This window comes from Pseudorasbora parva, chromosome 5, assembly GCF_024679245.1.
Source record: "Pseudorasbora parva isolate DD20220531a chromosome 5, ASM2467924v1, whole genome shotgun sequence".
In the NCBI taxonomy this organism is placed as follows: Eukaryota; Metazoa; Chordata; class Actinopteri; order Cypriniformes; family Gobionidae; genus Pseudorasbora; species Pseudorasbora parva.
In genome coordinates, this window is record NC_090176.1 from 50,439,966 (window position 1) to 50,467,630 (window position 27,665).

Sequence of the window (27,665 nt, forward strand, 5' to 3'; positions counted from 1 at the left end):
AAAATGATTTGTCTCAAATAAATTTCCATTTTGATTTGTGTTGAAAGAATTTGATACAAACACTGTTAACACTTAAAGCCTTTATGCCTAATGCACTATTCATAATGCATTATATAGTTTCAATAATAATTGTAATCAGTTAAAACGCATTATAATAATTACAGATTCCTAGTTTCATCTGAAAATGGTTGTTTGTCATATATTTTAATGCATTATACTTTCTAAAGGCGTAACATAAGTATTATAACGATGCATTATATGGAATAATTAATGCATTAAAATAATATTATAATGCATTATATATAAAGACTAAGTAAAGTGCTGCCTATAATATGTCTGAAACTGTAGTATGCATTAGGAGTAACAATGAATAGATAAGTATTATAATGCATTATGACTGTGGTTACAGTTATTCATGAGATCCTACAATGCATTATAACGTGCATTACGAGGCAAAATTACTGCATTAAAAATACTTTATGATGCATTATATCAACATGACTGTGGCGGTGTTTCTTTCTGCATTATTTCCGTAGTGTCTGTGGTTGAAAAAAGCAATAAAGCCACTTCAAATTCAGCAAAACTGCACATCTTAAAGTTAATGAAGCCGAGGAGTGTACAGACACACACAGTGAAGGACGTCGCCCGAGAACGTGTAAGTAACCATCGCTTTAATGGACGAAAGAAAACACCCACTGGGATCAAAACAAGGACATGTTGAACATGTTATACATGTAGGAACTGAAAACATGAGGAAGTTCATATGCTGTGAACTGAAAGGCTTTCATAGAGAGACTCAGCTTTAGTCCTGGAGTTCATGCGCTGCAGTGGATCATTTGGCCATTTTGCCCTCGGCAGGGGCCTCTCCGTTATCGAGGGTCTTGAGGAGGCGAAATAGGCCCGCGGCCTCACGGATACGGCTGAACTCAATGCAGAAGGCCTGAACCTCAATGAATAGATCCTGAACATTGATGATCTTATTCCTGATGAGGGACTGGAGGAAGACGCACACCAGGCGCACCAGACGGTTCTTCAGGAGGCAGAAGGGATAATGAGAGAATGAGCATAAAACATGCATGTGACATTCTGACTAAATATGCTTTTATTCTACCAAATAATTGGCGTAATATTAGAGCGTATGCACTGTAGCCCATACCAATCAAACAGCAAACCCAGAAAAAAATGATGCTCTTCCTCAGAGTTTTGGTCTCATTTTCCAGCACAAATATCTAAACATTCTCAAATCAAGATAAATTTACTGAAGAAGCAAAATTAGTGAAGATTATTAAAGTGTTAGTTCACCCAAAAGTCTTTGTCTTCGGAACACAGTTTAAGATATTTTATATTTAGTCTGAGAGCGTATGCAAGTGTATGCACACTATACTGTCCATGTCCAGAAAGGGAATAAAAACATCATCACAGTAGTCCATATGAGACATCAGTGGGTTAATTAGAGTCTCTTGAAGCATCCAAAATACAGTTTTTGTTATTTTTGGACCAAAATGTATTTTTGATGCTTCAAGAGATTCTTATTCTTATACTTATATTAATCGATCGTTGATTAATCTTTATCATCCCTAATTTCTATATATACAGTGCCTTGATAAAGTATTCGCCCCCCTTGAACTTCGCAACCTTTTGCCACATTTCAGGCTTCAAACATAATGATATGAATCTGTAATTTTTTTGTGAAGAATCAACAACAAGTGGGACAAAATCATGAAGCGGAACGAAATTTATTGGATATTTCAAACTTTTTTAACAAATCAAAAACTGAAAAATTGGGTGGGCAAAATTATTCGGCCCCTTAATTCAATACTTTGTAGCGCCACCTTTTGCTGCGATTACAGCTGTAAGTCGCTTGGGCAGTGGTGTAGTCTACGTTATACGCAGGTATACGCCGTATACCCACTAGGAAAGGACAAGGATTTCCGTATACCCACTTAAAAAAGCGTGAGGATACGTAACAATATCGTTTTGTGACAGAACTTTCATTCATAAATTCACCACGTCTGTGTTACTTTTCTAAACAAAAGCGCTCCAAGTCCATGTTTCTCACACTGTTCGTGTGAATCGCGGCACAGTTCTGCACACACACACAAAATACCGGCAGTTCAATGGGGGACGCGCATCTCTTAAAGGGGTCGCGCTATATTCCTCCTCCAGGTATGGTGTGGTTCTGGTGCGCTCCCTGGTCCACATGACAGCTTTCACATTACCAATTTTTCATAAGAACTGTGCCCTGTTCTGAACTAAACTGCCAGTGTAAAAACTCCGAAACTCAAAAGACTACAATCTTCAAGATACAGTAAAGCTACCATGAATAACGGATTAGCACCTCAAAATAATGTGTGTGTGTGTGTGTGTGTGATGGGTAGGTTCAGGGGTAGGGGCATTGTGTGTGTGTGTGTGTGTGTGTGTGTGTAATGGGTAGGTTTAGGGGCAGTGTAAGGGGATAGAATGTACAGTTTGTACAGTATAAAAACCATTATGCCTATGGAGAGTCCCCACAAAGATAGTGAACCAGGTGTGTGTGTGGTAAACAAAATACAATTTTATATCTCCTTGTTATTTCAGATGATGAGAGAAATGTGAACTTCTGACCAGCCTTGTCGACAGAAAGTCAGGCTAGGGAATTTAAAAACAAGCACCCTTGGTTAGAGTGAAGGCTGATAAAACCTTTGTTTCAGGTACCATATTCATATAACATTTAAGGCTAAATGTAGCTCTTAAAGGTATAGATCACACAAAAATGAAATTTGTGTTATTTCCTCAACCTCAATTTGTTCCAAAACTGTGTGAGTTTCTTTCTTCTGTTCAATGCAAAAGATGATATTTTGGAAAACGTTGGTAATCAGACAGCTGGCAGCATGCATTGACTTTCATAGTCTATATTTTTCCTACTGTGGAAGTCACTGGGTGCTGCCAACTGTCTGATCACCAATATTTATCCTTAAATGTTATATGAATATGTCACCTGGAGCACAGGTTTTTGCTTAAAATGAGCAAAATAATATGCCAAAGGGGGGAGAAAAATTGTCTTAATTCAAACAGAAAACAAGATTTTTTTTACCCCAATGGCAGATTATTAATTATTTTAAGCAAAAACTTGTCTAGTAAATGTTTCTTTATGTAAGAATTTGTATATATTTTGACTAGAAACAAGACAAAAATACTAAGTAAGAAAAGCATTTTTTGCAGTACACGATATTTTTTTGTCTGTTGCGATTACGCGATTTTTACTCCTAAAATCTTGTTGTGTCCTGAGCAAGAAACATGCCAGACTACACACTGCTACTCTACCAATCATCGCTTGTTGCCACAGCGTTTTGTTCCTGGTTTTACAATGTTTCATCGAGGGACTACCACAACTGAATAATAAAGAAAAATGCTGACGAACGATAGCGGAATCCCTTCAGCAACCCAGGAGTAACGTTACTGGAATGTAAGCTTATTAATAGATGGTTTAGAAATAACGTTACGTTTGAACTACTGAATATGCATATGAACGCATGCGCGACACGGAACTGCAGTAAACACACTGCAAAAAATGCTCTTCTTACTTAGTAATTTTACATAAGCTGTCTTTAATAATGCTCTCAATTACATGTAGATGCATAGTGCATTAGTGAGTGTGGTGGTGCCTGTTGTGTGTCGCTCTGGGATGAGGCTGGTATAGGAAAAAAAAGAAAGAAAAAAAAATTCACAGTATACTTACTACAAAAATCTAGACTACACCACTGCGCTTGGGGTATGTCTAGGGCTGCACGTTTTCAAGTTTTTTATTAACCGTTAACCGAGGCCCTTAGCGGTTAATACTCGGTTAACCATAGTATGCGTCAGGGTTATTATTTTTAGTTTATTAATTTGACGAACGCCATCTCCGTAGTGAACGCGCCTATAGAGAGAAATGCACATCATGGATTACATAATCAGAGATTAGCCTATTTCTTTTCGTTTTAAATTGTTAAAAGACATTTCGAGCTTTCTCAAGATATATTTCATGTCTGTGAGGCCTACGCTGAGTTTCATTGAATTAGGATGAGATGCGCTCCAGTTCACAAGCAATGCAAGTGGCCACGAGGGCGCCTGCATGATTAGGGCATGTAGTAAAATATGCAGCCGAGAACGATTCACACAGCGTTTGACTCGCCCGCGCGGCTGAGCCTCTCCCGGCAGAGAGTTCAAGCATCTGTGGACTCATTACTTCAGCTCTGGCCATCTTGCTTTCAGTCCACAATTAGATTTTTTTGTTTTCTTCATTACAGTTAAAGTAACGTCTGCTTTTCTCTAGTCATTCACAAGTTTCTCACTTCAAACTTTCTTTCTTCTGATCCGTTATGCACAGCGCGCGCGGCTCCCGCTCTGCTTCTGCCCTAATGCGACCAGTGCTGTGCGACTTGTTATTTTCCTCTTCATGACGCATTTTTTGACTGATGCGACTCATACTCCGGAGCGACTTATAGTCTGAAAAATGCGGCAAGCACTGCATTGCAATACTTGCATTTTGCCCCGTCATTCTCAATTTTAAAGTGCTCCCACGCTGTACTTATCTTTGCCCACTTCATATTAAAGCTGGTCATGACTTCTTCTTGTGGATATTACAAATGTCTGGGAGTACTCTGGCGGTTTCTAGTGGTGCAAAAATATATTACAACTAAACATTTACGTCATTGACGCCACTTAACTGAGCAAAATGTTTTACTCGGTTACGCAATTTTTAACGGTTAATCGGTTAACCATGGACACCCCTAGGTATGTCTCTATCAGTTTTGCACATAGAGAGGCTGAAATTTTTGCCCATTCCTCCTGCAGAACAGCTCGAGCTCAGTGAGGTTGAATGGAGAGCGTTTGTGAACAGCAGTTTTCAGTTCTTTCCACAGATTCTCGATTGGATTCAGGTCTGGACTTTGACTTGGCCATTCTAACACCTGGATATGTTTATTTTTGAACCATCCCATTGTAGATTTTGCTTTATGTTTTGGATCATTGTCTTGTTGGAAGACAAATCTCCGTCCCAGTCTCAGGTCTTTAGCAGACTCCATCAGGTTTTCTTCCAGAATGGCCCTGTATTTGGCTCCATCCATCTTCTCATCAATTTTAGCCATCTTCCCTGTCCCTGCTGAAGAAAAGCAGGCCCACACCATGATGCTGCCACCATCATGTCTGACAGTGGGGATGGTGTGTGTTTTCAGGGTGATGAGCTGTGTTGCTTTTACGCCAAACATAACGTTTTGCATTGTTGCCAAAAAGTTAAATTTTGGCTTTATCTGACCAGAGCACCTTCTTCCACATGTTTGGTGTGTCTCCCAGGTGGCTTGTGGCAAACTTTAAACAACACTTTTTATGGATATCTTTAAGAAATGGTTTTCTTCTTGCCACTCTTCCAGAAAGGCCAGATTTGTGCAGTATACGACTGATTGTTGTCCTTTGGACAGAGTCTCCCACCTCAGCTGTGGATCTCTGCAGTTCCTCCAGAGTGATCATGGGCCTCTTGGCTGCGTCTCTGATCAGTCTTCTCCTTGTATGAGCTGAAAGTTTAGAGGGACGGCCAGGTCTTGGTAGATTTGCAGGGGTCTGATACTCCTTCCATTTCAATATTATCGCTTGCACAGTGCTCCTTGGGATGTTTAAAGCTTGGGAAATCTTTTTGTATCCAAATCCAGCTTTAAACTTCTCCACAACAGTATCTCGGACCTGCCTGGTGTGTTCCTTGTTCTTCATGATGCTCTCTGCGCTTTAAACGGACCTCTGAGACTATCACAGTGCAGGTGCATTTATACGGAGACTTGATTACACACAGGTGGACTCTATTGATCATCAATAGTCATTTGGGTCAACATTGGATCATTCAGAGAACCTCACTGAACTTCTGGAGAGAGTTTGCTGCACTTAAAGGAAGTGGGGCTGAATAATTTTGCACGCCCAATTCGTTCCACTTCTTGATTGTGTCCCACTTGTTGTTGATTCTTCACAAAAAAATTACAGTTTCATATCATTATGGTTGAAGCCTGAAATGTGGCAAAAGGTCACAAAGTTCAAGGGGGCCGAATACTTTCGCAAGGCACTGTAAAAGTATTAAATGTTGCTCACACAGATGCATCATGGTAAGTGTGTTTACCTGCATGTATTTGTCTTTGATCTGCTCACATGTGGAGATGCAGTTGGAGATGTAGAGATGGATGAACTCAGGAGGAAGATCTACTGCTGTTGTTAACCTACAGTCGAACGAACAAACACACAGAATGAAACGCTTACACATACACAACCTCTCTGTACTGCCACAAACACGATCAGAGGAGGAGTTTTTTACGCCGTACCTGTTGACAACCTCCATGGAGTGCAGAGACATGTCCATGTTGACCAGGACAGAGAAATATTCTGTGATCTGGTTGGAGGACATCAGCTTCAGAAGCATCTCAATGGCCACTAGAGGGTTGTTCTCCACCAGGTCCGGTAGTTTGGCTGGTGTCAGCCCAATATGGTAAACCAGCTTTGGATCCTTCTCTAGTTCACCAAGTAGCTAGAGAGAGAGAGAGAGTGTGAGTGAGAGAGAGAGAGAGAGAGAGAGAGAGAGAGAGAGAGAGAGAGAGAGAGAGAGAGAGAGAGAGAGAGAGAGAGCGAGAGAGAGCAAGAGAGCGAGAGAGAGCGAGAGAGAGCGAGAGAGAGCGAGAGAGAGCGAGAGCGAGAGAGAGCGAGAGAGAGCGAGAGCGAGAGAGAGCGAGAGAGAGAGAGCGAGAGCGAGAGAGAGAGAGATTTAAGACACTTTAATTTACTACACAACCACTTTAGATTAAAAGCACCATCAAATAAAAGAAAACACAAAATTCATATATAACTAGGCCTAAAAATTACTAAAATTCTACAACAAAGTGCAATGCCTAATTTTCAATCTATCACAACATTCGTTCGACGCTCCAAACCTCAGCAAAATGTTCACATTTTTTGATATGAGAGTAGAATATATTCTTGCTTTTTTAAGCCCCTTAAACAACAATTCAATATTTAAACTTTTTTTTTTTAACAATTTTATATTTCCTACTAATATAAACTGCCATTTTGGCTTGACCTAAGATGAAATTTAACAACCGTCCTCTTTTATTTTTCTTTACAATCTGTAAAACCAAAAATAAACACAATCATTGTAAACATTTCATTAACATTAGCAAATAAAAGAGAGATGTTTATCTGCTGACCCCCAGGGCATCGAAGATGTAGGTGTGTTTGTTTCTTCAGTACAACACAAATAAAGATTTAAATATTCTCACCAGGTTTCATTCAGCTTTGGCATATTTTAAATCTGCATATTTGTAATATTTTTTACCTTTTATAAAGGGCATTTTCCCCCTAATCCTACTAAATATAGGCTATGCTTCAGGTTTCATCTTTATATTGTTAAAAGGCTGTTACCAATCAAATTAAATCATTTACATTGAAAAATTACAACTGCATTAAATGATGTTATGAGATTTGTATTTTTGAATAGACAATTAAGAAATGTAGGAAAGTATGTTTAAACATTAAACTAAAGGTGGCAGCAGGTGAATCTTAATAAATGTGAGTCGATTCATCCAAACGATTCATCCAAACGCTGAATCATTCAGTAACACACACTGTTGCTGTGAGATGCGTTATGGTTCTGCTGTGATCTTTGTTTGGAACTATTTTCGCTGCCGAAATAAAACAATCAATATTAAATCTAAAATGTAAGTGACTAAATGGTAATTAATTGTTTATGGAACTGTCATATGAAATCCGTGTCATTTTCAGTCATGATGGTATTCAGGAAAACACACTCTTGGTTGTATGATGTTGTTTAACTGGATCATATGTTAAAAATATAAAAACTTTTGAATATTTACAGCAGTTTCTTTGTGTGAGCAGCGCTCATGTGCACGAGCATCAACAGCACGAACTTGTTATCATCAGTTCATGATATATTATACTATTATCCACTATCAATCACCACTTACACTAAATGCATGCAGAACATAGGCCGTAAAAAAATATGGACGACTCGGCATCATCCATTTCCGCTTGCCAGAGTTGAAGCTTTCAGGCGGCCTGCACGGCGCTGACATCATGGGACCAAGTCTGCGCAGTAGCGCTTTCGGGACCGGAGTTGCGCAGTAGAGAGCAGAAAGTACAGCAGGAAGTACAGCTGCGATATCAAAAGCCCGCCCACACTCTCACAGATGCAGAACAATTAATTATGTTGGTGTGAAATGGTAACACTTTACTTGAAGGGGTGTGCATAAGACTGACATGACACCTTCATAATCATGACATGACACGTGTCATGAATATGAAGGAGTTTTTATGCATGTTTATGACAACTTTCATTAAGTGTCATTCGCTTAATTATGTCATTTTTAATGCAATGATGACATTTCGGAGTTGTGTTTGTTATGACAACTTGACATAAACCAATACATCATAACCTGTCAGTGTCTTTGTCATGACAACTTGACATTACCAAGACAACATAACCTGTCATAAACAGACATGAAATGACATAGCAGATTAATTATTAAATTTAAGAAACTACTTAGCTTTTTGGGTTTACATTACATTAGTTGCTAGGCAACGTGGGGGAGAGGATGCTGGCGTTGTCTGTTCGCCGCTTCTCCACCCACAAATCATGTTAACTTTACTATTAAATTTAGATGTTATTTTATTTTCTTATGTTTGTGACTAGTCTAACAGAGCTACTATTGGGACTGTTGCTGATTGGTGGCGGCCACTGAGAGGACGTTGTTTTTTCACCGCTTCTCTTCTGTTTCTGTTTGAATTTGTGGTTGGTTTTGGTTTGAAGGACATTTGATGTTGCTCGCTGCGGCTGCCCTCTCTTCTGGGTGTCGGCTGCTCACTGGTGGTCTCCCTCGGGCTTGAACTGCATGGTGGCTGAAGTTTGCTCCATGCTAGCGTCATCAACGTCCGGCATGATGTTGAGATGTAATTTTTACTTGTTATTCATGTATTATTTTTTCCCTTTGTTGCACTTTGAGATTCTTCGGAATGAAAAGTGTGTTATAAATAAAATCTATTATTATTATTATTATTATTAATAAACTGTCATGTGGTTGGTTTTGACGTTGGCTGTCATTAGGCTATTATAATGTCATGATTTTTTTATAAATTTAATTTGTCATTTACATGTCATTAAGTGTCAATACTCTGTCAAAATATTTTATAACATTGTCATGAATATATTTCTTGACCTAAACTACAGTGGTACAAGTTGAATTTGTCATTAACATGTCATTAAATGTCAATACTCTGTCAAATTATTTTATAACAGTGTCATGAATATTTAGCTTGACCTGAAATATGGCATCATAGAGGAAATCGTACAGAGTCATTAAAAACTATTAATATAACTCAAAATGATAGCGTGGCATAGACATATAAACCTATGATGTCTATGGTGGCACCACTGGTAATGTGTACGCTGTAACAGTTGTTGACAGAGCCTCAGTCAGGTTAGTTTGTTTAGGTGTTTAATGTCAATTTAGTTTGCAGTAAGTAAAAACAATTCACAACAACGTTATTTTGGGTTTAATATACTTTATTTAAACTTTCGCTCACTCTTTAATGAATAGTTTGAGTTTATTCTCACCATTCCGTTTGTTATGGTGGAGTCCCGTGTGCTGGTGCAAAAGGAGTTCAAAAGGGGTTCGGGCGGAAACGTTCGCCCTATATATAATGTTCCGGCCTAGACTCTAGCCGCAAACATTCCTTGTTCAGCCCGGGGTGGGGCTCTAAAGACTATTTCTCTTATTTTTATACATCGGAAGATAATTTATAAAGTGAAGTCATTTGACAAAGTGTTATTTTTCTGTGTTTGTTTATGTGTGTATATGATGTTGATATATTTATGTTTATTTTGTGTAATGGCCATTATTTGTGTACGTGTTTTCCCCTTTTTGCGTTAATTGGTGCTGGTCACCTGTGTATAAATTCATGCTTTGTGTTTTTAAGAGTCAGTTCTGTGAGAGGGCAGGTCTTAAAAATTAAATGATTGATTTTATTTCTCGAACTCCTTTTCATATTTTTAAGACATTTGAAATTGTCTATTATCTAACCTTCTGTTGAAGCTGGTGGAGGAAACTTAAAAAATAAAATAAAACATTGTGAACTGAAAAATATTAATGATGCTGTTATTAAAAAATAATTTGACAGCGTATTAACACCTAATTACATTTTACTGACAAATTAAACTTTTGCCACTGAAAAAAATGTATGACATTATAATGGCCTCAGTCAACATCAAAACCAACCACATAACAGTTTAAGGTTAACCCTATAAGCTAAGTAAGTTTCTTAAATTTGATAATCTGTTATGTTATGTTTATGACAGGTTATGTTGTCTTGGTAATGTCAAGTTGTCATGACAAAGACACTGACAGGTTATGATGTATTGGTTTATGTCAAGTTGTCATAACAAAGACAACTCCGAAATGTCATCATTGCATAAAAAAATGACATAATTAAGCGAATGACCCTTAATGACAGTTGTCATAAACATGCATAAAAACTCCTTCATATTCATGACACGTGTCATGTCATGATTATGAAGGTGTCATGTCAGTCTTATGCACACCCCTTCAAGTAAAGTGTTACCACTAAGTAAAACTAAACTTATTTTAAAAACAAGCACTTGAAATGAAATCATCGTGATGATAACTGTCTTCAATGACATAAACTAACTTTGGGGGAAAAATATTTTAGGTGTAATTTTATTGTTTAGTTTGCCTCGCGTCCATTAGAAAACACAGAGGGGCGGCTATACTGGGACCTGTCACCGGGGGGCGATAGAGAGGCGCGAAAGCTTCAGTTTCTGAGATGGATACTGCAGGCTTGATGCAGAATCATTCTTGCATTTTGGTGTTTGAAATTCTCTTTCACTTGTCCCTTCACAAAATCCACTTGTCCCGCACAAGCGTTAATGTCGAGCCCTGATATAGATGTGATAAAGATGGATATGAATCTTTTTTCACATTACAGTAAAGATATCTGTTCTGCCCTATCTATAATATGTTGCTGCCTCATTAAAAAGATGCGCTATCCATTTAAAATAAATGTAATTTCTTAGTGTGTAGGCCTTGTTTTTCATGAATATATTTTATGTAACATTTTACCAGATTTAGAGCTACGCTTATTAACTTTTGTGGTTTCCTTTATTTTTTCCCCACTAACTGTTTAATTTTATACAATTATTGTGCACTCGTGATTTTGTAACTTTTGCTGCTGAATTATCCACTAATATAATTTATTCACCATCTATAGTAGTAGGCTATTTTTGTCATAGATTGTGATTTTATTTTTTATGTTTTTCTTTATAATGAAGTCTGTATTTAGTTGGTTGTGTTTAACTCACAAAAGAGTGATTTTCAATTCAGCACACTAAGGTTTAGAAATTCTACATAGAACCTTTAAACAAAACTGCATTGGTATCGGATCGGTTTAGTATCGGTATCGACCGATACTCAGAATTTTTAATATCGGGCCGGATCGGTTCTTAAAAAATGGTATTGGTACGAGTGGTAGAGTGGAAATGTGCTTCATGGTCACAAAAATGATGTCACAGGGAAAAAAACCCTTCATAATTGGGGAGAAATGTGATCTGGACCTGTTCTGGAAATGCATCATGAGATTCCTGTGAGTTACCTGCGTCTGCTGTGCTGCTGATAATGGACTCTTGAAGGCTTTGGCCATGATGCGCTTGATTTCCACTCCTGTGCCGTTTCGCACACACATGGACCGATCCCACTGAATCCGATGATCCGGTTCACACGGGTTGAGCCAGGACAGCTCATCCTCACACACCAGGAGAGGCGGAGCCGGCCGGATAAACTCAGGACGAAAGTGGCCTGACAGAGAACCACACAGGCCTGTTTAAAACCACAATATGTAATTTTTCACCGCTAGCTGTCTCTTATTCAAAACAAAGGCGTGTCTTGATGATTTGATTTGGCGGAGCTTATATTCTGCCGAGATTGCTTCCGCTTCTTCCGCTCACGTGTGTGTGTGTGTGTGTGTGTGTGGTAGCAGTGCTGTTTATCATATTACACACATTTGAGTGTGTTAAAGTGATGTTATAATGCTACTCTGAGCATTCTCTCGACGCCACTATGAGACACTTGTTCACACTGCAGTGAGCGAGATCACATTAGGCATGGTAAAACATGGTACTCGTGGCTCTGGTAAACATGGTAAAACGTGCCAACAACACCAAACAATAAGACTAACTGTGTTGAGCTGGAGAACTATCATAAGTTTCTGTCCATCAATGATCCAAACAGTTGCTCTCCTGTCTAATATAACACATCAGATATTAAAGGGTTAGTTCACCCAAAAATGAAATGTCTGTCATTAACTCCTCCCCCTAATGTCGTTCCACACCCGTAAGACCTCCGTTCATCTTCACACACAGTTTAAGATATTTTGTATTTAGTCTGAGAGCATATGCAAGTGTATGCACACTATACTGTCCATGTCCAGAAAGGGAATAAAAACATCATCACGGTAGTCCATATGAGACATCAGTGGGTTAATTAGAGTCTCTTGAAGCATCCAAAATACATTTGGGTCCAAAAATAACAAAAACTACGACTTTATTCAGCATTGTCTTCTCTTCCGGGTTTGTTTTCAATCCTCAAATAAAGATTCGAACGGTTATAAATCAGCGAATTGATTCATGATTCGGATCGCACATGTCACGTGATTATAGCAGTTTGACACGCGATCCGAATCATGAATCAATACTCTGATTCATAACCCTTCGAATCTTTATTTGAGGATTGAAAAAAAACGCGGAAGAGAAGACAATCCTGAATAAAGTCGTAGATTTTGGACCCAAATGTATTTTGGATGCTTCAAGAGACTCTAATTAACCCACTGATGTCTCATATGGACTACTGTGATGATGTTTTTATTCCCTTTCTGGACATGGACAGTATAGTGTGCATACACTTTCATTGAAGGAACAGAAAAGCTCTCGGACTAAACATAAAATATATTAAACTGTATCTGAAGATGAACGGAGGTCTTACGGGTGTGGAGCGACATTAGGGGGAGGAGTTAATGACAGACATTTCATTTTTGGGTGAACTAACCCTTTAAAGCGGCTTTGGTGTTTTCATGGTTACTACAAAATAAAACCGGAGGGTAATGCGGGTATGAAGTCACTGATAGGCGACACGCACACACGGTCTGTGTCCTGGTTAAAATTGCTTATTTCTCGGGATTTAATAATTCTTGAACTACACAAGTCAACACAATATAAAATATTGCTCTAGATCCAAAAATCGTACATATTTTGCCTTTAACCGCAGCGTCAAAATAAAAACAAACCAAACATCAGCATCGCACTCACTCTCCAGAGGAGGACGTGGTCCAGTCACCAGCGACTCTGTGATCTGATTGGCCACGGAGCTGTCGAAGCCCGAGTTGGAGGAGTCTGGATCAGGGTCACTAAGCAGGCTGGGAAAACTAGCCTTACTCTGAGTGGGCAGCTCCGACTGACGCTCTGAATGAAAAGACACAAGAAGTTATTAGCATTTATACTCATATATGAAGCAAACTGGATATTGCGGCATGTGTAAACAAAACAGAAATTTGAGCATAGTGTCACATGATCCTTTAGAAATCATTCAGTGATTTGCTGCTCAAGAAACATGAATGATTATCAAAGTTAAAAACAGTTACCACTTTTGTGGAAACAGTCATAAATTAATTTTTTTAGGATTCTTTGATGAATAGGATGTTCAAAAGAACAGCTTTTATTGGAAATAGTGGTGTATGTGATTGTACAGACAGGGCAAACACAGATCATTGACACTTAAAGGTGGGGTAAGTGCTATCTGGTAACCGTTGTTGGTATTTCAAATCACCAAAACAAACACACCCTACCCCCAAAAGGGTCTCGACCCTATTTTGATAGCGCCGCCCAAAACATACGTAAACCCAGAGGCATCAACGGCTATGGCTGAATCTGTGTGTATCTAATCCAGGTCGAATATTCAATGAAAAAGTCCTCCCTTCTATCACAAAAACACAAACTGTTCTTGTGAACAACTCGATAGTACACGAGCACGACAGTCCAACTAACAAACATGTTACAATTATGACCAGATTAGAGTTATAGCAATCACAAAAACACACACAAACCGTTCTCATGAACAACTCAATAGTACACAAGCACTACAGTCCAGCTAACGACATATTACAATTATGACCAGATTGAGTTATAGCGATCACAAAACACAAACCGTTCTCGTGAACAACTCTATAGCACGAGCCGACAGTCCAACTAACGACATATTACAATTATGACTGGATAAGGGTTTTATAGATCATGAAAAGAGTTAACAAACATATATTAGGAGTATACTATCTTACTTGTCCGAGACATTTTGTGAGCTGATGCTTGAAGCACACAGTGATGAGATTTAACTTAGATGCTCCATACGGTGTGGAAATGAACGGGTCTTTATCATCGCTGAAGTGAGCCACAATACGATCACAAATGGACAAACAAGTGAACATGACACACGAGCATAGTCAAGCAGCATATATTAGGCTAGTTCTCGGCTAATGTCCGTCATGTGTGGCTCGTGTGTTTTGAATAATGTCGTGCACAGAGCGAGAGCTCTTCTCACCATCAATAGTAGACACGCCCCTTACCAGCTGATTGGCTACAAGTTTGCTATTCCACTCGGCCCGTGTCCTTTTTCTAAAACAGTTTTGAAATAACACTTACCCCACCTTTAATTAACACATTTCATTAAAGGGTCATGAAACCGCCTGTTTTCAGCTGCACCACAGTTTTGAAAAATGTTATAAAAGTGGGTAAGTGGCGGAGTGGAGGGGGCATAGTTGCAAGGGTCGCGGTTTTCCCGCACAATTGGGCTATTTTATGGGCCGATTTCAAAACAAAGATTCGAACGGTTATGAATTATCGATTCAGGATTCGGATCACGTGTCAAACTGCTGAAATCACGTGACATCCAATCCGAATCCTGAATCTATACGCTGATTCATAACCAGTCGAATCTTTGTTTTGAAATCGGCCCATCACTAAATAAGTCGCTATTTAGTTTTTTTTTGGACAAAAACTATTCTCGTGTCTTCATTAATGATTGTCGAGCCGCTGTAGTGAGATGGGCTTTGTAACGACGTCTTTAGCGCCTTTATGGGTCTTGAGAGAGGAAATGACATTGGTGTCAATGAAGGCCTTTCTGAGCCATCGGATTTCAACACTAATATCTTCATCTGTGTCTGAAGATAAACAGAGGTCTTACGGGTGTCCAACCACATGAGGAATTAATGACAGAAGTTCATTTTTGGGCGAACTAACCCTTTAAAGGAACTGTATGTAAGAAATGTATTTCAGTTAATCATAAAATGGCCCTGATATGTCACTAGACATTAAGAAATCATGTTCATTTCAAATACTTCTAACAGTAGTCCGGCCAGGATATGGTCATTATAAAGTTGTTGTTGCAGCCCTCAACTGATGTTGATGATGTCATGTTGTGTTTTGGCCTGAAGCTCCGCCCTCCACCTATCGACCAATCACGAAGTCAGTAGTGTTTCGGCATGTGGGTTGCCAGATCTGCTCTAGTTACCACAGCTGCAGATCTACAAACGTTCCTGCAGCCAATCTGGCAACCTCGAGTCAGGGGGAGGGGGATACACCGCTCTACATTCATTTGAAAGTGATTGCAGTACCAGATTTGGCCACAATCTTACATACACTTCCTTTAAGTTTTTCATGACCCTTGCAGTGTAAACCATCTGTGGTTTGCTTCGTACCAGCGAGGGCCAGCTGCAGTCCGCTGATGTCTATGGTCTGTGGCGTGGCGCTCACGTCCATGGAGGAAACCTGTCTCGGCGTCTTCTTGAAGAGATCTCGCGGCGGGGCGAGCATCAGCTGCGACAGGAAGAACTTCTCCGGCAGTGTGATGGGAGGAAGAAAACCTGCAAGGAGGCATTAAGAGATGCTGATGCAAATTCTGTTGTAAAGCAGCTCTAAAAAAGAAAATAGCCGCGTTTCCACCCCAGGAACTAGGAACTTTGGGGTGGTACTCAGTGTGTTTTGACCGCAGGAACTAGGGTCTAAATTAAGTTCCAGGTAGTAGAGCTGTGCAATATATCGAAATTATCGAAATATGAATATTTTAATAGGCTACTTCAACATTGTGAAAAGTGTACGTGTTAGGTCGACGCATAGAGCAGAGAATAGACTGGGCACACGAGTTATGGGACTTGATGTTAAAAAGAGTTATTAAACAATAATTTGTGAAAAAAAATAACTTGCAGTCTCGCGCTGTCTGACACACACACACACACACGCACACGCACACACACGCACACGCACACACACGCACACACACACACCAAAAAGTGAACGACACTGCTGGTCACTTTCAGAAGCTGTAGTAATGCTTTCTTTTCCCAGAAAAAATGTGACACAAAAATGGTTTAATTCTCATTTTTAAATAATATTTTTTATATAATTTAAATAGATTTTACACACTAATTGCAATATCGTATCGCATATCGCATATCGTTTTATTTAACAAGATATCGCATATTTCTTCAATATCGCACAGCCCTACCAGGTAGTGTTGTCAAATATACCGCTTGCGATACCAAATCGGTACTGAAATGTAAACAACGTGACGCTTTGTGCGCTGTTGAGCGGAATCATAAACACCTCTGATTGGTCATTGTGCTCACACCCTCATCAAATATGTCTGTGATTGGCTACAACGACCAGCGCTTCACAAACATGTTGTAAATATACATCAACGATGCTTTTCACAGAACGCTTACACAGATAATTGAAGGCAGGTGTCTGGTTGACGCCTGCTTGTGGTTCCAAACGCTCCCACTCCCACTTTCAAACACTTCTGTGTTCTTTCAAACGCTGCTGTGTGTTGATCATTGTAGCCAATCACAGGCACATCCGATGAGCGTGTGAGCACAATGACCAGTCAGAGGTGTTTATGATTACAGCTCAACAGCGCTCAAAGCTAGCCTGGATGCCAGCGGAACTTAGCCCCGCCCACAATTTTTTTAGGTCGGGCAGTTCGGTCTGGCCTCGCTCCATAGAGGAGTAATTATCTCCGAACAGAATAGCCCATAGCCCAGCACGAGGAGCACTCTGATTGGCCGGGCCGCGGCAACTGCAGGAACCTATGGTGAGGCGGCTGAGAGGAACGAACCAATGGGGGGCGTTCCAGAAGCCCGCCGAAAAAGGTGCTTATATTTGCATACAGGAGGCTATATAAGACCCTAATTCGCCATAGGTGTCAGATTTTATCTCCTTCAGCGACACCTTCGCTGACCTCCGGAAGAAGCACCGCCGTTGTAAAAGCACCAGCGGAACCTGCAGCTGAGGACGACGGACTCCCTCTCCGCCTTCTCTGCCGTTCCAGCTACGCCATCCGGCGATTGTATCCTTTTAACTACTTCTTTCTAAAAGAGTGCGGGGCGTTGTTTCAAATGCCTCGCACCTCCTGCGGCTCATGCAGAGCTCCTCTCCTTGGCGGCGACCGTCACGTCATCTGTGTGGCATGCCTTGGACGGGACCACACGCAGCTCGCGCTCTCTCAGGGTGGCTGCCCCGAGTGCGATGAGATGGCGCTGCAGACCCTTCGGGCTCGCCTCGCCACCTTCGACCAGGTCCCTACTCCTGCCGCTGGGCCGCGCCGCAAGAAATGCCGCGACCAGAGACTGCCAGAACGGTCGGGCGACTGCACGCCGGATGACTCCCCGCGTGCCTCGCCCTCGTCGGTCACCTTCACCCAGGAGGAACAGCGTCCCTCTCATGCAGCGGCCTGTTCGGTTTCCTTCGGTGGCCCGTCGCCAGAGGAAGACGAGGACAGCCTCTCCACAGCCGCTTCTGGTAGCGAGTGGTCAGTTTCTGTCTCGGAGCCCCCCGCTTCGACGCAGACCACCACGAGCGCCAAATCTAATGTTGACGCGGAACTCATCCGCGTGCTCTCTAGGGCCGTGGAAGACCTCGGACTCGAGTGGTCCCAGCCCGAAGAGCCGATGCGCAGCAGACTGGACGAGTGGTACCTAGAAAGCCGCCGCCTCTCTTCTCCTCAGAAGCCCGCGCCTTTCTTCCCTGAGGTACATGACGAGCTTACGAAGTCGTGGAGGTCGCCCTACTCTGCTCGCGCGAGATCCGCCTTTTCCCCAGCGCTCTCCATCGTCGACGGCGCTAAGGAAAAAGGCTACGAGTCTCTTCCCCCCCTCGAGGAGGCTGTCGCCGCGCACCTCTGCCCGCCCTCCTCCTCCAGAGGATGGCAGTCCAGGGCGCAGCACCCGTCCAAGCCCTGCCGCACCACCTCTGCTCTCGCTGGCCGGGCATATGCCTCCGCTGGCCAGGCTTCCGCGGCCCTTCACACCATGGCTGTCCTTCAAGTGTTCCAGGCCAGACTTCTCCGCTCCTTGGACGAGTCTGTCCCCGACTCCGAGGTTCTGAAGGACCTTCGCAGCGGGACGGACTTGGCCCTTCGCGCTACTAAAGCCACCGCACAAGCCATTGGGAAAAATATGGCTAACCTGACGGTCTTAGAGAGCCACCTTTGGTTGAATTTGACCGAGATGAAGGACGCGGATAAAGCCTCCTTCTTGGACGCCCCCATCTCCACTACCGGTCTCTTCGGCCCGTCAGTCGTGGGCTTCGCGGAGCGTTTCACCGAAGCGCAAAAGGCTTCTCAGGCTATGAGGCATTTCCTGCCCAAGCGCTCCAGCTCTTCTTCAGGCCAGGGACGCTCTCAAGGTAGACCTCCGCCCTCTCAACCCGCTAAGCCGGCTGCGCCACCTTCCCGGCCTCGCTCCTCTTCTGGGACGCGCCAACGCTCCCGCTCCGCGAACCGCAGCAGGCGGCCTGAACGCCGGGGACCTCGACCCAGGCTTGTGTTGAACCCCGAGCCTCCGAAGCCGTCCTAGCCGCAGGGATAAAAAGGAGATGGTCAGGTCTCGCCTCGGCCGGACCCCCATCTCTCCCTCCCGGTCTCCCAGTTCCCTGCACCCAGGTGACTGCCGACCTCAGTTTAGCAGCCAACGAGCCCGTTGTCAAACGCACTCGCCTGCACACAAACGCCGTTATCACGGCGACCCAAATAAATCTCAAAAAGAGCTTTTTCTCTGTAGTAAATGTGCCCACTTATCAGTCCGCACTCCTACACTCATATACCCCTCCCACCCATGCTATAAATGTCCCGGCGCCCACTCCACAGTGCACGCCGCCACACATAAGCACTACCCCCTCTATGTCTCAAGCACAAAATGGCAGCGCTACCGAGTTCCCTCTAGTAGGCGACCCTTATCCGCGCCGGCTCCAGCCGCTATCGTGTCGAGCCAATGCCCGGTGTATCAAATTGGGTTGTGAACATAGTAAAAAGGGGCTACTCGCTACAGTTCGCTCGCAGGCCCCCGCGCTTTCGCGCCGTGGTCGAGACCTCGGTGAGAAGCAGCGTCAGTCACGTGCTTCGCACCGAGATTTCGAAACTGTTAGAGAAGGGAGCGGTGGAGCCCGTTCCCCCATCCAAAAGCGAGTCGGGATTCTACAGCCGATACTTTCTCGTTCCGAAGAAGGACGGAGAGCTCAGGCCCATCCTAGATCTAAGGCATTTGAACAAAGCTCTAATCTCTCGCTCTTTCAAAATGCTGACGGTGAAACAGATCCTTGTGCACATTCGCCCTGGGGACTGGTTTTTCACGATAGATCTGAAAGATGCGTACTTTCACGTTCAGGTAGCCCCCCACCACAGGCCATTCTTGAGATTCGCCTTCGAGGGGCAGGCTTATCAGTACACGGTCCTGCCATTCGGGCTATCCCTGGCGCCCCGCACGTTTACGAAATGTATGGACGCGGCATTAGCCCCGCTCAGGCTGAAAGGGATGCGGGTGCTCAACTACCTCGACGACTGGCTAGTGATAGCCCAGTCTCGAGCACAACTACTAACACACAGATCCTGGCTCCTCAACCCTTTAGACTGTTTGGGTCTCAGGATCAATATCGCCAAGAGCTCGCTGTCACCCACTCAAAAGATATCTTTTGTTGATATCCATTGTTCTAGACTCGAGACTCATGAACGCGCGGCTAACGACACAGCGCGCGCTATCCGTACAGAACATGGCGGCTTCATTCAAAGCCGGAACTCGTGTTCCCCTGAAACACTTTCAGAGGATGCTCGGCCTTATGGCCTCGGCATCGTCAGTGCTCAGGCTGGGACTGTTACACATGCGTCCCCTCCAGCGTTGGCTACACGCCCGTGTCCCTCCTTACGCATGGAAATGGGGCTGTTTTCCCGTCAAAGTGAGCCACAGCGTTGTCAAAGCTTTGGCTCCTTGGACGGGGAAAGAGTGGTATCGGAGGGGCATGCTTATGGGCACGGTTACGAAGTTGAAAGTGGTCTCGACAGATGCCTCCACTCGAGGGTGGGGAGCCCTGCACGAGGGCAAGCCGATCTCTGGCCTGTGGACAGACACAGAAAAACGGCTGCACATAAACTGTCTAGAGATGAAAGCGGTCGCCTTATCGCTGAGAGCTTTCCTTCCACATATAAAGAACCACCACGTCATGGTTCGTACAGACTAGGGCTGCAGCTATCGATTCTTTTTGTAATCGATTAATCTACCACTTAATCGATCGATTAATCGATTAATCGGATAATAATTACTTTTTCTTTATTAAAGAGCAATAAGAGACAATAAGACTGGTATCTTAAAATTAACATCTAATTTGTTTTCTTTTTAGAAAAATTTAGTTTTATTGCTGAAATTGCATACATTAATAACTGTGAAACTAAACAATTTTAATGCATACAATTGCCATATTATATTAAATACAAGTCTATTTCAAATTACTTTAAAAAGGTAAACATGGTTCAATCTAAAACTAAACCTACAACCAATAAATCTAAATAGTAGTAATATAAATAACAATAATGCCAATATAAATATTCTATACATTCTATATAATATAAATATTCTAATATTCTATAAATATTCTATAAATAATATAAATAACTAAACATTGTATTTATGTTGTGCAACTTAACTTTCATGTTTCAGCTTCAGCTCAGGCATGACATAAGCATTTACTGTCTTATTTACTCCTTTACTGAAGCAAAACATATTGGACAGGTTAACTTGGAATAAGAGATGCGCGGATCAGCTCTATCGTCACCGAATCAGCTGTTAGAAGCAAACCATCCACCCGCACCCGGTAGTCACAACTTAAAATCCTCCGTGTTAAGCGCGATGCTATCGTCACATATTAGCTACACTGAAGTAGGTTGCTAAACAAAACAAAAACACTTATTTACATAAACCAGGGTCGACAACCTATACATCACACGGAGGAATAACCGCTAGAACGCGATCAAACGCGAGATATGTTTAATTCAGATAAAGTACATCACACATGCTGGTCTTTTGAGCTAATCATTCATCATTGTAACACAGCTTGTTTTAAGTTAGTAGCTATAAATATGATTAAAGTGTGATATTTAAATTACACAAATCAATGAAAGCACGCAGCTCTGAGCTCTGAAAGCACGAGCGCTAGTGCTCATCACACACACACACACACACACACACGTGCGTGCAGCTTCTGATGTTTAATGCGCCTAGTATTGAGAACATCTAATGGTGCATTTTTAGATATTATCAAGTAGGATATATAAAGTCTCATTAAAGATTTCACACACATCACAATGACGGTGATCCATGTGCAAAGCTGCAAACTCCATCGCGTTCATGTGTTTTGAGTTGCTCTTATCTCCTCAGCTGACCCGTGAACTGCCGCAAATGAAACTTAAATGTTCAGCGTCGCATCCTGAAGCTCAACACACAGTTTTCTTCATTTAAAAACAGCGATATTAAATGATATTACCAGTGCTGATGCCCGCCCGCTCTCTCTTTCTCGCATTGCGGTCTTTGATCTCGACATGAGCTGAAAACGAAAGTTAAAGAACGACACGCATTCATTGCGTTTTAGCGTGATATGAGAGTTCCGCGTCTTTATTAAAATCAACATATTAACGATTTCTCTCATCCACCTGCAATGTTTGGAATGTTTATGCACCTGAACCGCGGATATAACCGCAATCCGCTCATACTCCGAGTCCTTACACAAAAAATGTCTTTCTGCAATATCTGTGTGTAGTTAAATGGACTAAGCGAAGCATCGAGGCGGATGATTTTGCCTCGAGGATTTTTTTGATTCGATTAACTCGAGTTACTCGATGAATCGTTGCAGCCCTAGTACAGACAACATGTCGGTGGTAGCGTACATAAATCGCCAAGGCGCCCTGAGATCACATTCCCTTCACCGCATGGCGAAGCATCTCCTTTTATGGGCAGAGCACAACCTGAGCTCCCTGAGGGCGGCTCACGTGCCAGGTATTCTGAATCTGGGTCCGGATATGTTATCCAGGGGACCCATTCCCCCAGGGGAATGGTCTCTTCACCCGCAAACGGTTCTCTTAATTTGGAACACCTTCGGCAGAGCGAAGGTGGATCTCTTCGCCTCAGAAGACAACACTCACTGCCCAATATTTTTCTCCAAACGCAGGGACGCCCTGGCCCATGTCTGGCCCAGTCTCCCGCTATATGCTTCCCCCCCGATCGCGATGCTACCACAAACCATCAAGAAAATCAGGGAGACAGCATCCACGGTGCTTTTAATAGCCCCGCTCTGAAGGAACCGAACGTGGTTCTCCAATCTGATCCAGCTGTCAGACACAGCCCCATGGCCCATTCCGCTGAGGAAAGACCTCCTCACGCAGGCGAAAGGGAAGATCTGGCATCCCAGTCCCGAACTATGGGCCCTCCACATATGGCCCATCAACTGGTATCGGGAAACCTCTCTGACAGAGTTATGAACACTATTGCGGAAGCTAGAGCCCCCTCGACTAGGCGGCTCTATACTCTGAAGTGGTCAGTGTTTTCTAACTGGTGTGCCGTCCGAAATATCGACGCACGCTCATGTGAAACAGCAGAAGTGCTCGCTTTTCTCCAAGAGCTACTGGACGCGGGTCGTTCCCCCTCCACGCTCAAAGTTTATGTCGCCGCCATAGCAGCTAACCACGCTCAGGTCGCGGGACATTCACTAGGGAAAAGTGAGCTCATTGTACGCTTTCTTAAAGGGGCTAGGAGATTGAACCCTCCTCGCCCTCCCTCGGTACCTATTTTGGACCTCGCGGTGGTTTTAGACGCTATGAAGGGTCCCCCCCTTCGAGCCACTCCAGACTGCGACCATAAAGCTTTTATCACTCAAAACCGCGTTTCTGCTGGCTCTGGCCTCGGTTAAACGTGTGAGTGACTTACATGCACTCTCAGTGAGCCCGTCCTGTCTCGAGTTCGGGCCCAACAACTCCAAAGTTGTTCTCAAACCGAGACATGGTTTTATACCCAAAGTGCTTTCTACCCCTTTTAGAGCACAGGTTATTACTCTGCTTCCATTACCCGCATCTCAGGGTGAACAGGACGCGAATCTACTCTGCCCGGTCAGAGCTTTGAGACTGGATCTGGAGCGCTCCTCCCCCTTCAGGCAGTCGGACCAGCTGTTTGTCTGCTTCGGCGGCCGCACTAAAGGTTGTGCTGTCGCGAAGCAAAGACTCTCACACTGGATAGTGGACGCGATCTCGCTGGCATATGAGTCTAAAAATCTGACTTGCCCTATAGGCGTTAAAGCCCACTCCACTAGAGGCATGGCCTCATCTTGGGCTTGGTCGTGTGGCATTTCTTTGGAAGATATCTGTGCCGCGGCAGGCTGGGCCTCTCCGTCCACTTTTATCAGATTCCACAAATTGGAGGTTCCAGCTCTACAAGCAGGGCTTCTATCCATCTAGGCTCTATCTTGACCCTGGCAAACAGATTGCCTTACGTTTTGGCCTGTACACATTAGTTATAAGCACTATTCATTCATCATAAGATCCAACTATGTCCGATCAGCTGTTCAAACGAACCGACTCTTCCGGTTCTTCATTCCCCTTATAGCCGCCTCTGTCGGTGTCTCGGGGGTTTATTAACATGTGCTTTGGGTATACTGGGTCAGTCAGCACACACGGCGCTTTACATTGTGTTCCCATACGTAATACGAGGAACCTCTCTCGAAAGGGAACGTACTCGGTTACTTTCGTAACCTCGGTTCCCTGAGAGAGAGGAACGAGTATTACGTTCCGTGCCGTGTTTATGCTTCTCAGGTATCGCTTCAGTCGATCTTAAAACCTGACACCTATGGCGAATTAGGGTCTTATATAGCCTCCTGTATGCAAATATAAGCACCTTTTTCGGCGGGCTTCTGGAACGCCCCCCATTGGTTCGTTCCTCTCAGCCGCCTCACCATAGGTTCCTGCAGTTGCCGCGGCCCGGCCAATCAGAGCGCTCCTCGCGCTGGGCTATGGCCGTTCAGCGGCACTGCGCTTTACATAGATACCTTTATTTATAAAGTTTTGCTTCATATTCTCGAGAAAAGGAGTTTTTCCCCATACGTAATACTCGTTCCTCTCTCTCAGGGAACCGAGATTACGAAAGTAACCGAGTACGTTATTTTGGCGAGGGTGCAGCTAAAATTCGCACTCATGGGTCTATATAACACATAATAGTCGCTTCAACCCGCGGACATAGAAAACAACCCGCGGGAAAAAAAAAATGCGGACTTGGCAACACAGTGCAGTTGAGCTCTGTTGTCGCTTCGTTGCTCTGATTGGTTGTCGGTCTGTCCAATTGATGTCTTTCCTGGTACGGTTGAAACACTCTTCATAATCACAGCCCAATGGAGCATCAGACTCAGATTCTGACTAGAATTGAGTATGACGATGTCAGGCTAGCTCAAAGCATCACATTTTTAACATTTCAGTACCGATTTGGCATCGCGGTTGGAACTTCTGACAACACTAGTTCTAGGTAAATATTACCCCCTCAAAACGGCCCTGCTCACGAGGTAGTACTTTTTCAAAGTTCAGGAACTTTCGAGGTCGGGACTTGGGCGTTGTAATAGCTGATAAAAAAATTACAAAAACTACAACTTTATGCAGCATTGTCTTCTCTTCCGTGTTTGTTTTCAATCCTCAAATAAAGATTCAAACGGTTATGAATCAGCGTATTGATTCATGATTCGGTGTGTGAAGATGAACGGAGGTCTTACGGGTGTGGAACGACATTAGGGTGAGGAGTTAATGACAGACATTTCATTTTTGGGTGAACTAACCCTTTAACAAGCTATTGCACATCCCATTTTTCTTCACTATCGCACAGCCCTACCAGAGAGTGGTTTCTCCTGCTCCTCTCCTGTGGGCGATGGGTTCAGCAGATGGGCGAACACCGCGGCGAAGGGATTGGCGGCCAGTGGCTCGGTGCGGTACATTTCCCACAGCAGGTAAAGCGCGGTGAGCCGCTGCGGAGCGCTCGGAAGCAGATCCGGCTGCTGCAGCAACATCACCAGGACCGAACCCACCCGGAAGTGCTCGGCTTTACCGAAGCAGTGATGGAAGGCGGTGGAAAGCTGCTCGAAGCTGTTGCTGCAGGCGTCCTCCGACATGATGCCCAGCAGGTTGGACAGCTCTTTAGGAGCCAGCGTCATGATGCTTCTGTCACACAGGCCAATGGATCAGGAGAACTACAGAGAGACAGACAACAATCCATCAGCATTAAAACTAGGGATGTCCCGATCAGGTTTTGCCCTCGAGTCCGAGTCAATTCCCTATCCGATGCATCTATAATACATAAAAAAAGAATAAAGAAGAGCGAAAAAACAGATCCAGGATGTTCCTTATTTTTTTATTTAATTCACCTTATTTTAACATTCAACAACTCTGTTAACAGAGAACTTCCATACGCAAAAGAAATCCAGGGTTCTCTGCAAAGGCGAATGGCAGGTCACTCATTGCGATCATTTGTGCCATCTTGACTATGATGTCTTGTGCCTTCGCGCTGTCACGGGGCATTTTTTCTCTCCTCTTCAAACTCTCCTGCAGTGTGAGCTGACTCGTCGGGTAAACTCGCTGTAATGTGTCGGGTGTTTGTTTTTGAGGTGAGACTCAAAAGGGTGTAACTCTGTGCCACCGCATAACTATAGATGTGTTAAAAAATAATGAGAAATATATTTATATATATATATTGAAGACTTTAAATAACCCTATTTGATCTACGACAATTCTTGAGTTTAATTCAGAAAGTAATGTCTAATCCTGTAAAGTCTGACAAATAAAATAGTCAGATATGTTTTTTGTTGTGCATTATATTTGATACATAAGTATTGTATGGCTCATAATATAGTGAGAAAATGGAGGGAAATTCATATTTTTATTTAGCGATTTAAAGTGAGCAAAAATTGCAATTTGGTGCAGATGCTGATATTTATATGGACAAAAACTGATGAAATTCTGATGCTTGTAACGGAAATCAGTGAAATCTTTATAATACACTAGAGCAGATACGTACAAAAAAAAAATGCCTATAAATATTAATAGCTTCCAATAATGTCTTAGTAAGATGAAATTTAAATGTTTAGTTAAACCTCTGTAGTTTAAAAGCATATGATGCAATGCAATACAATGATGATGAGCATATTTCTTTTTTTCCAAGTATGTATTAATATTCAAGTAAACCCTAGTTTCTTGTTTTAATCTTGAAATATTACTAACAATGTAAAAGTTAATCCTATGTTTACTTTATAAAATCAGTAAAAATATAAGCTAAAGACGTGAAGTAAGAGCTGATGGTGGACGTTTGCACAATTATACTAAAACTTACTCGCTAAAAAAGGATAAACTATTAATCCGACGACAGAAGGTATTTAGTAGAACAGGTTTCTCAGCAATGATGATCATTTCAGGACCTTAGAAATGTGCTACTTATTGAGCAGTAACTGGTAACGTTACAATAGTCTAATAACGTTAATTTCACGACATAACTGGATTTCTCAGCTTAATGAAGCACATTAGACGAACCTCAAATACTACAAGCAGGTTTATTTCACACACTAAACTGCTCAAACCGCTGTCAATGGGAACTCGGTATGTTTTGAGACATCGTCAATAATAATAACATGTAACGTTAAGTTAACTTACCTGAGGCGAGCTCATTTATACCGTCCGGTCAACTCATGAATATTCAATAAAACCCAGACGCGGTGACGCTCCAGCGCTGATATAACGTTTATTTGCGAGATTATACAGGTTAATATTAATTTAATCATTAGACTACTTCTGTTTTATAATCTGAATCTTCTTCACTTCCACTCATAACCGTCGCGGCTGCTGTCGGAGAGCACTTCCTGTGAGCCGAACGGAATCATGGGAGATGTAGTTTTCACAAAGCAACACGGAATGCAAAATGAACGTCTGTGGCCCGTTTAACATTTAACACTTAAAATTAATTTATATCTTTTTTTTCACGCTACTAGTGCTTATTTTTCAGATACTAGTATTTATTCATTAGATCCTAGTTCTTTTTAGATACTAGTACTTATTCATTAGTTCCCTGCTCTTTTTTTTAAATAGTGACTATAGTAACTATTCTTTTTTTTAAATACATTTTAAATGTTTGCCATTGACATGGGAATGTGTTATTCAGATATCAACTATTCAGTTCTGACTAGTATGTATTCCAATTGTGACTATAGTACG

The 27,665-nt window shown here is 42.6% G+C and overlaps 1 protein-coding gene across 1 annotated transcript; it reads right to left on the reverse strand.

The window, feature by feature from the left end:
- Nucleotides 1-654: 654 nt before the first annotated feature.
- cnot11 (CCR4-NOT transcription complex, subunit 11) lies at nucleotides 655-27,318 on the reverse strand. The gene is made up of 8 exons (XM_067444659.1): nucleotides 27,108-27,318; nucleotides 25,300-25,654; nucleotides 15,820-15,984; nucleotides 13,379-13,531; nucleotides 11,671-11,873; nucleotides 6,321-6,523; nucleotides 6,122-6,218; nucleotides 655-1,030 (listed from the first exon to the last, which is right to left on the reverse strand). Exons 2-8 carry the CDS (start codon nucleotides 25,616-25,618, stop codon nucleotides 833-835), a joined length of 1,338 nt encoding a protein of 445 aa, XP_067300760.1. The 5' UTR covers nucleotides 25,619-25,654; nucleotides 27,108-27,318; the 3' UTR covers nucleotides 655-832.
- Nucleotides 27,319-27,665: the final 347 nt, after the last annotated feature.

Coding starts and splice junctions, on each gene's coding strand:
- cnot11 (XM_067444659.1), bottom strand. CDS start 25,618: ATGACGCTGGCTCCTAAAGAGCTGTCCAACCTGCTGGGCATCATGTCG. Junction 13,532..15,819: donor ACTGCAGCTGGCCCTCGCTG/GTACGAAGCAAA, acceptor CTTTTCATTCAG/AGCGTCAGTCGGAGCTGCCC. Junction 1,031..6,121: donor TCAAAGACAAATACATGCAG/GTAAACACACTT, acceptor TGCCTCCTGAAG/AACCGTCTGGTGCGCCTGGT.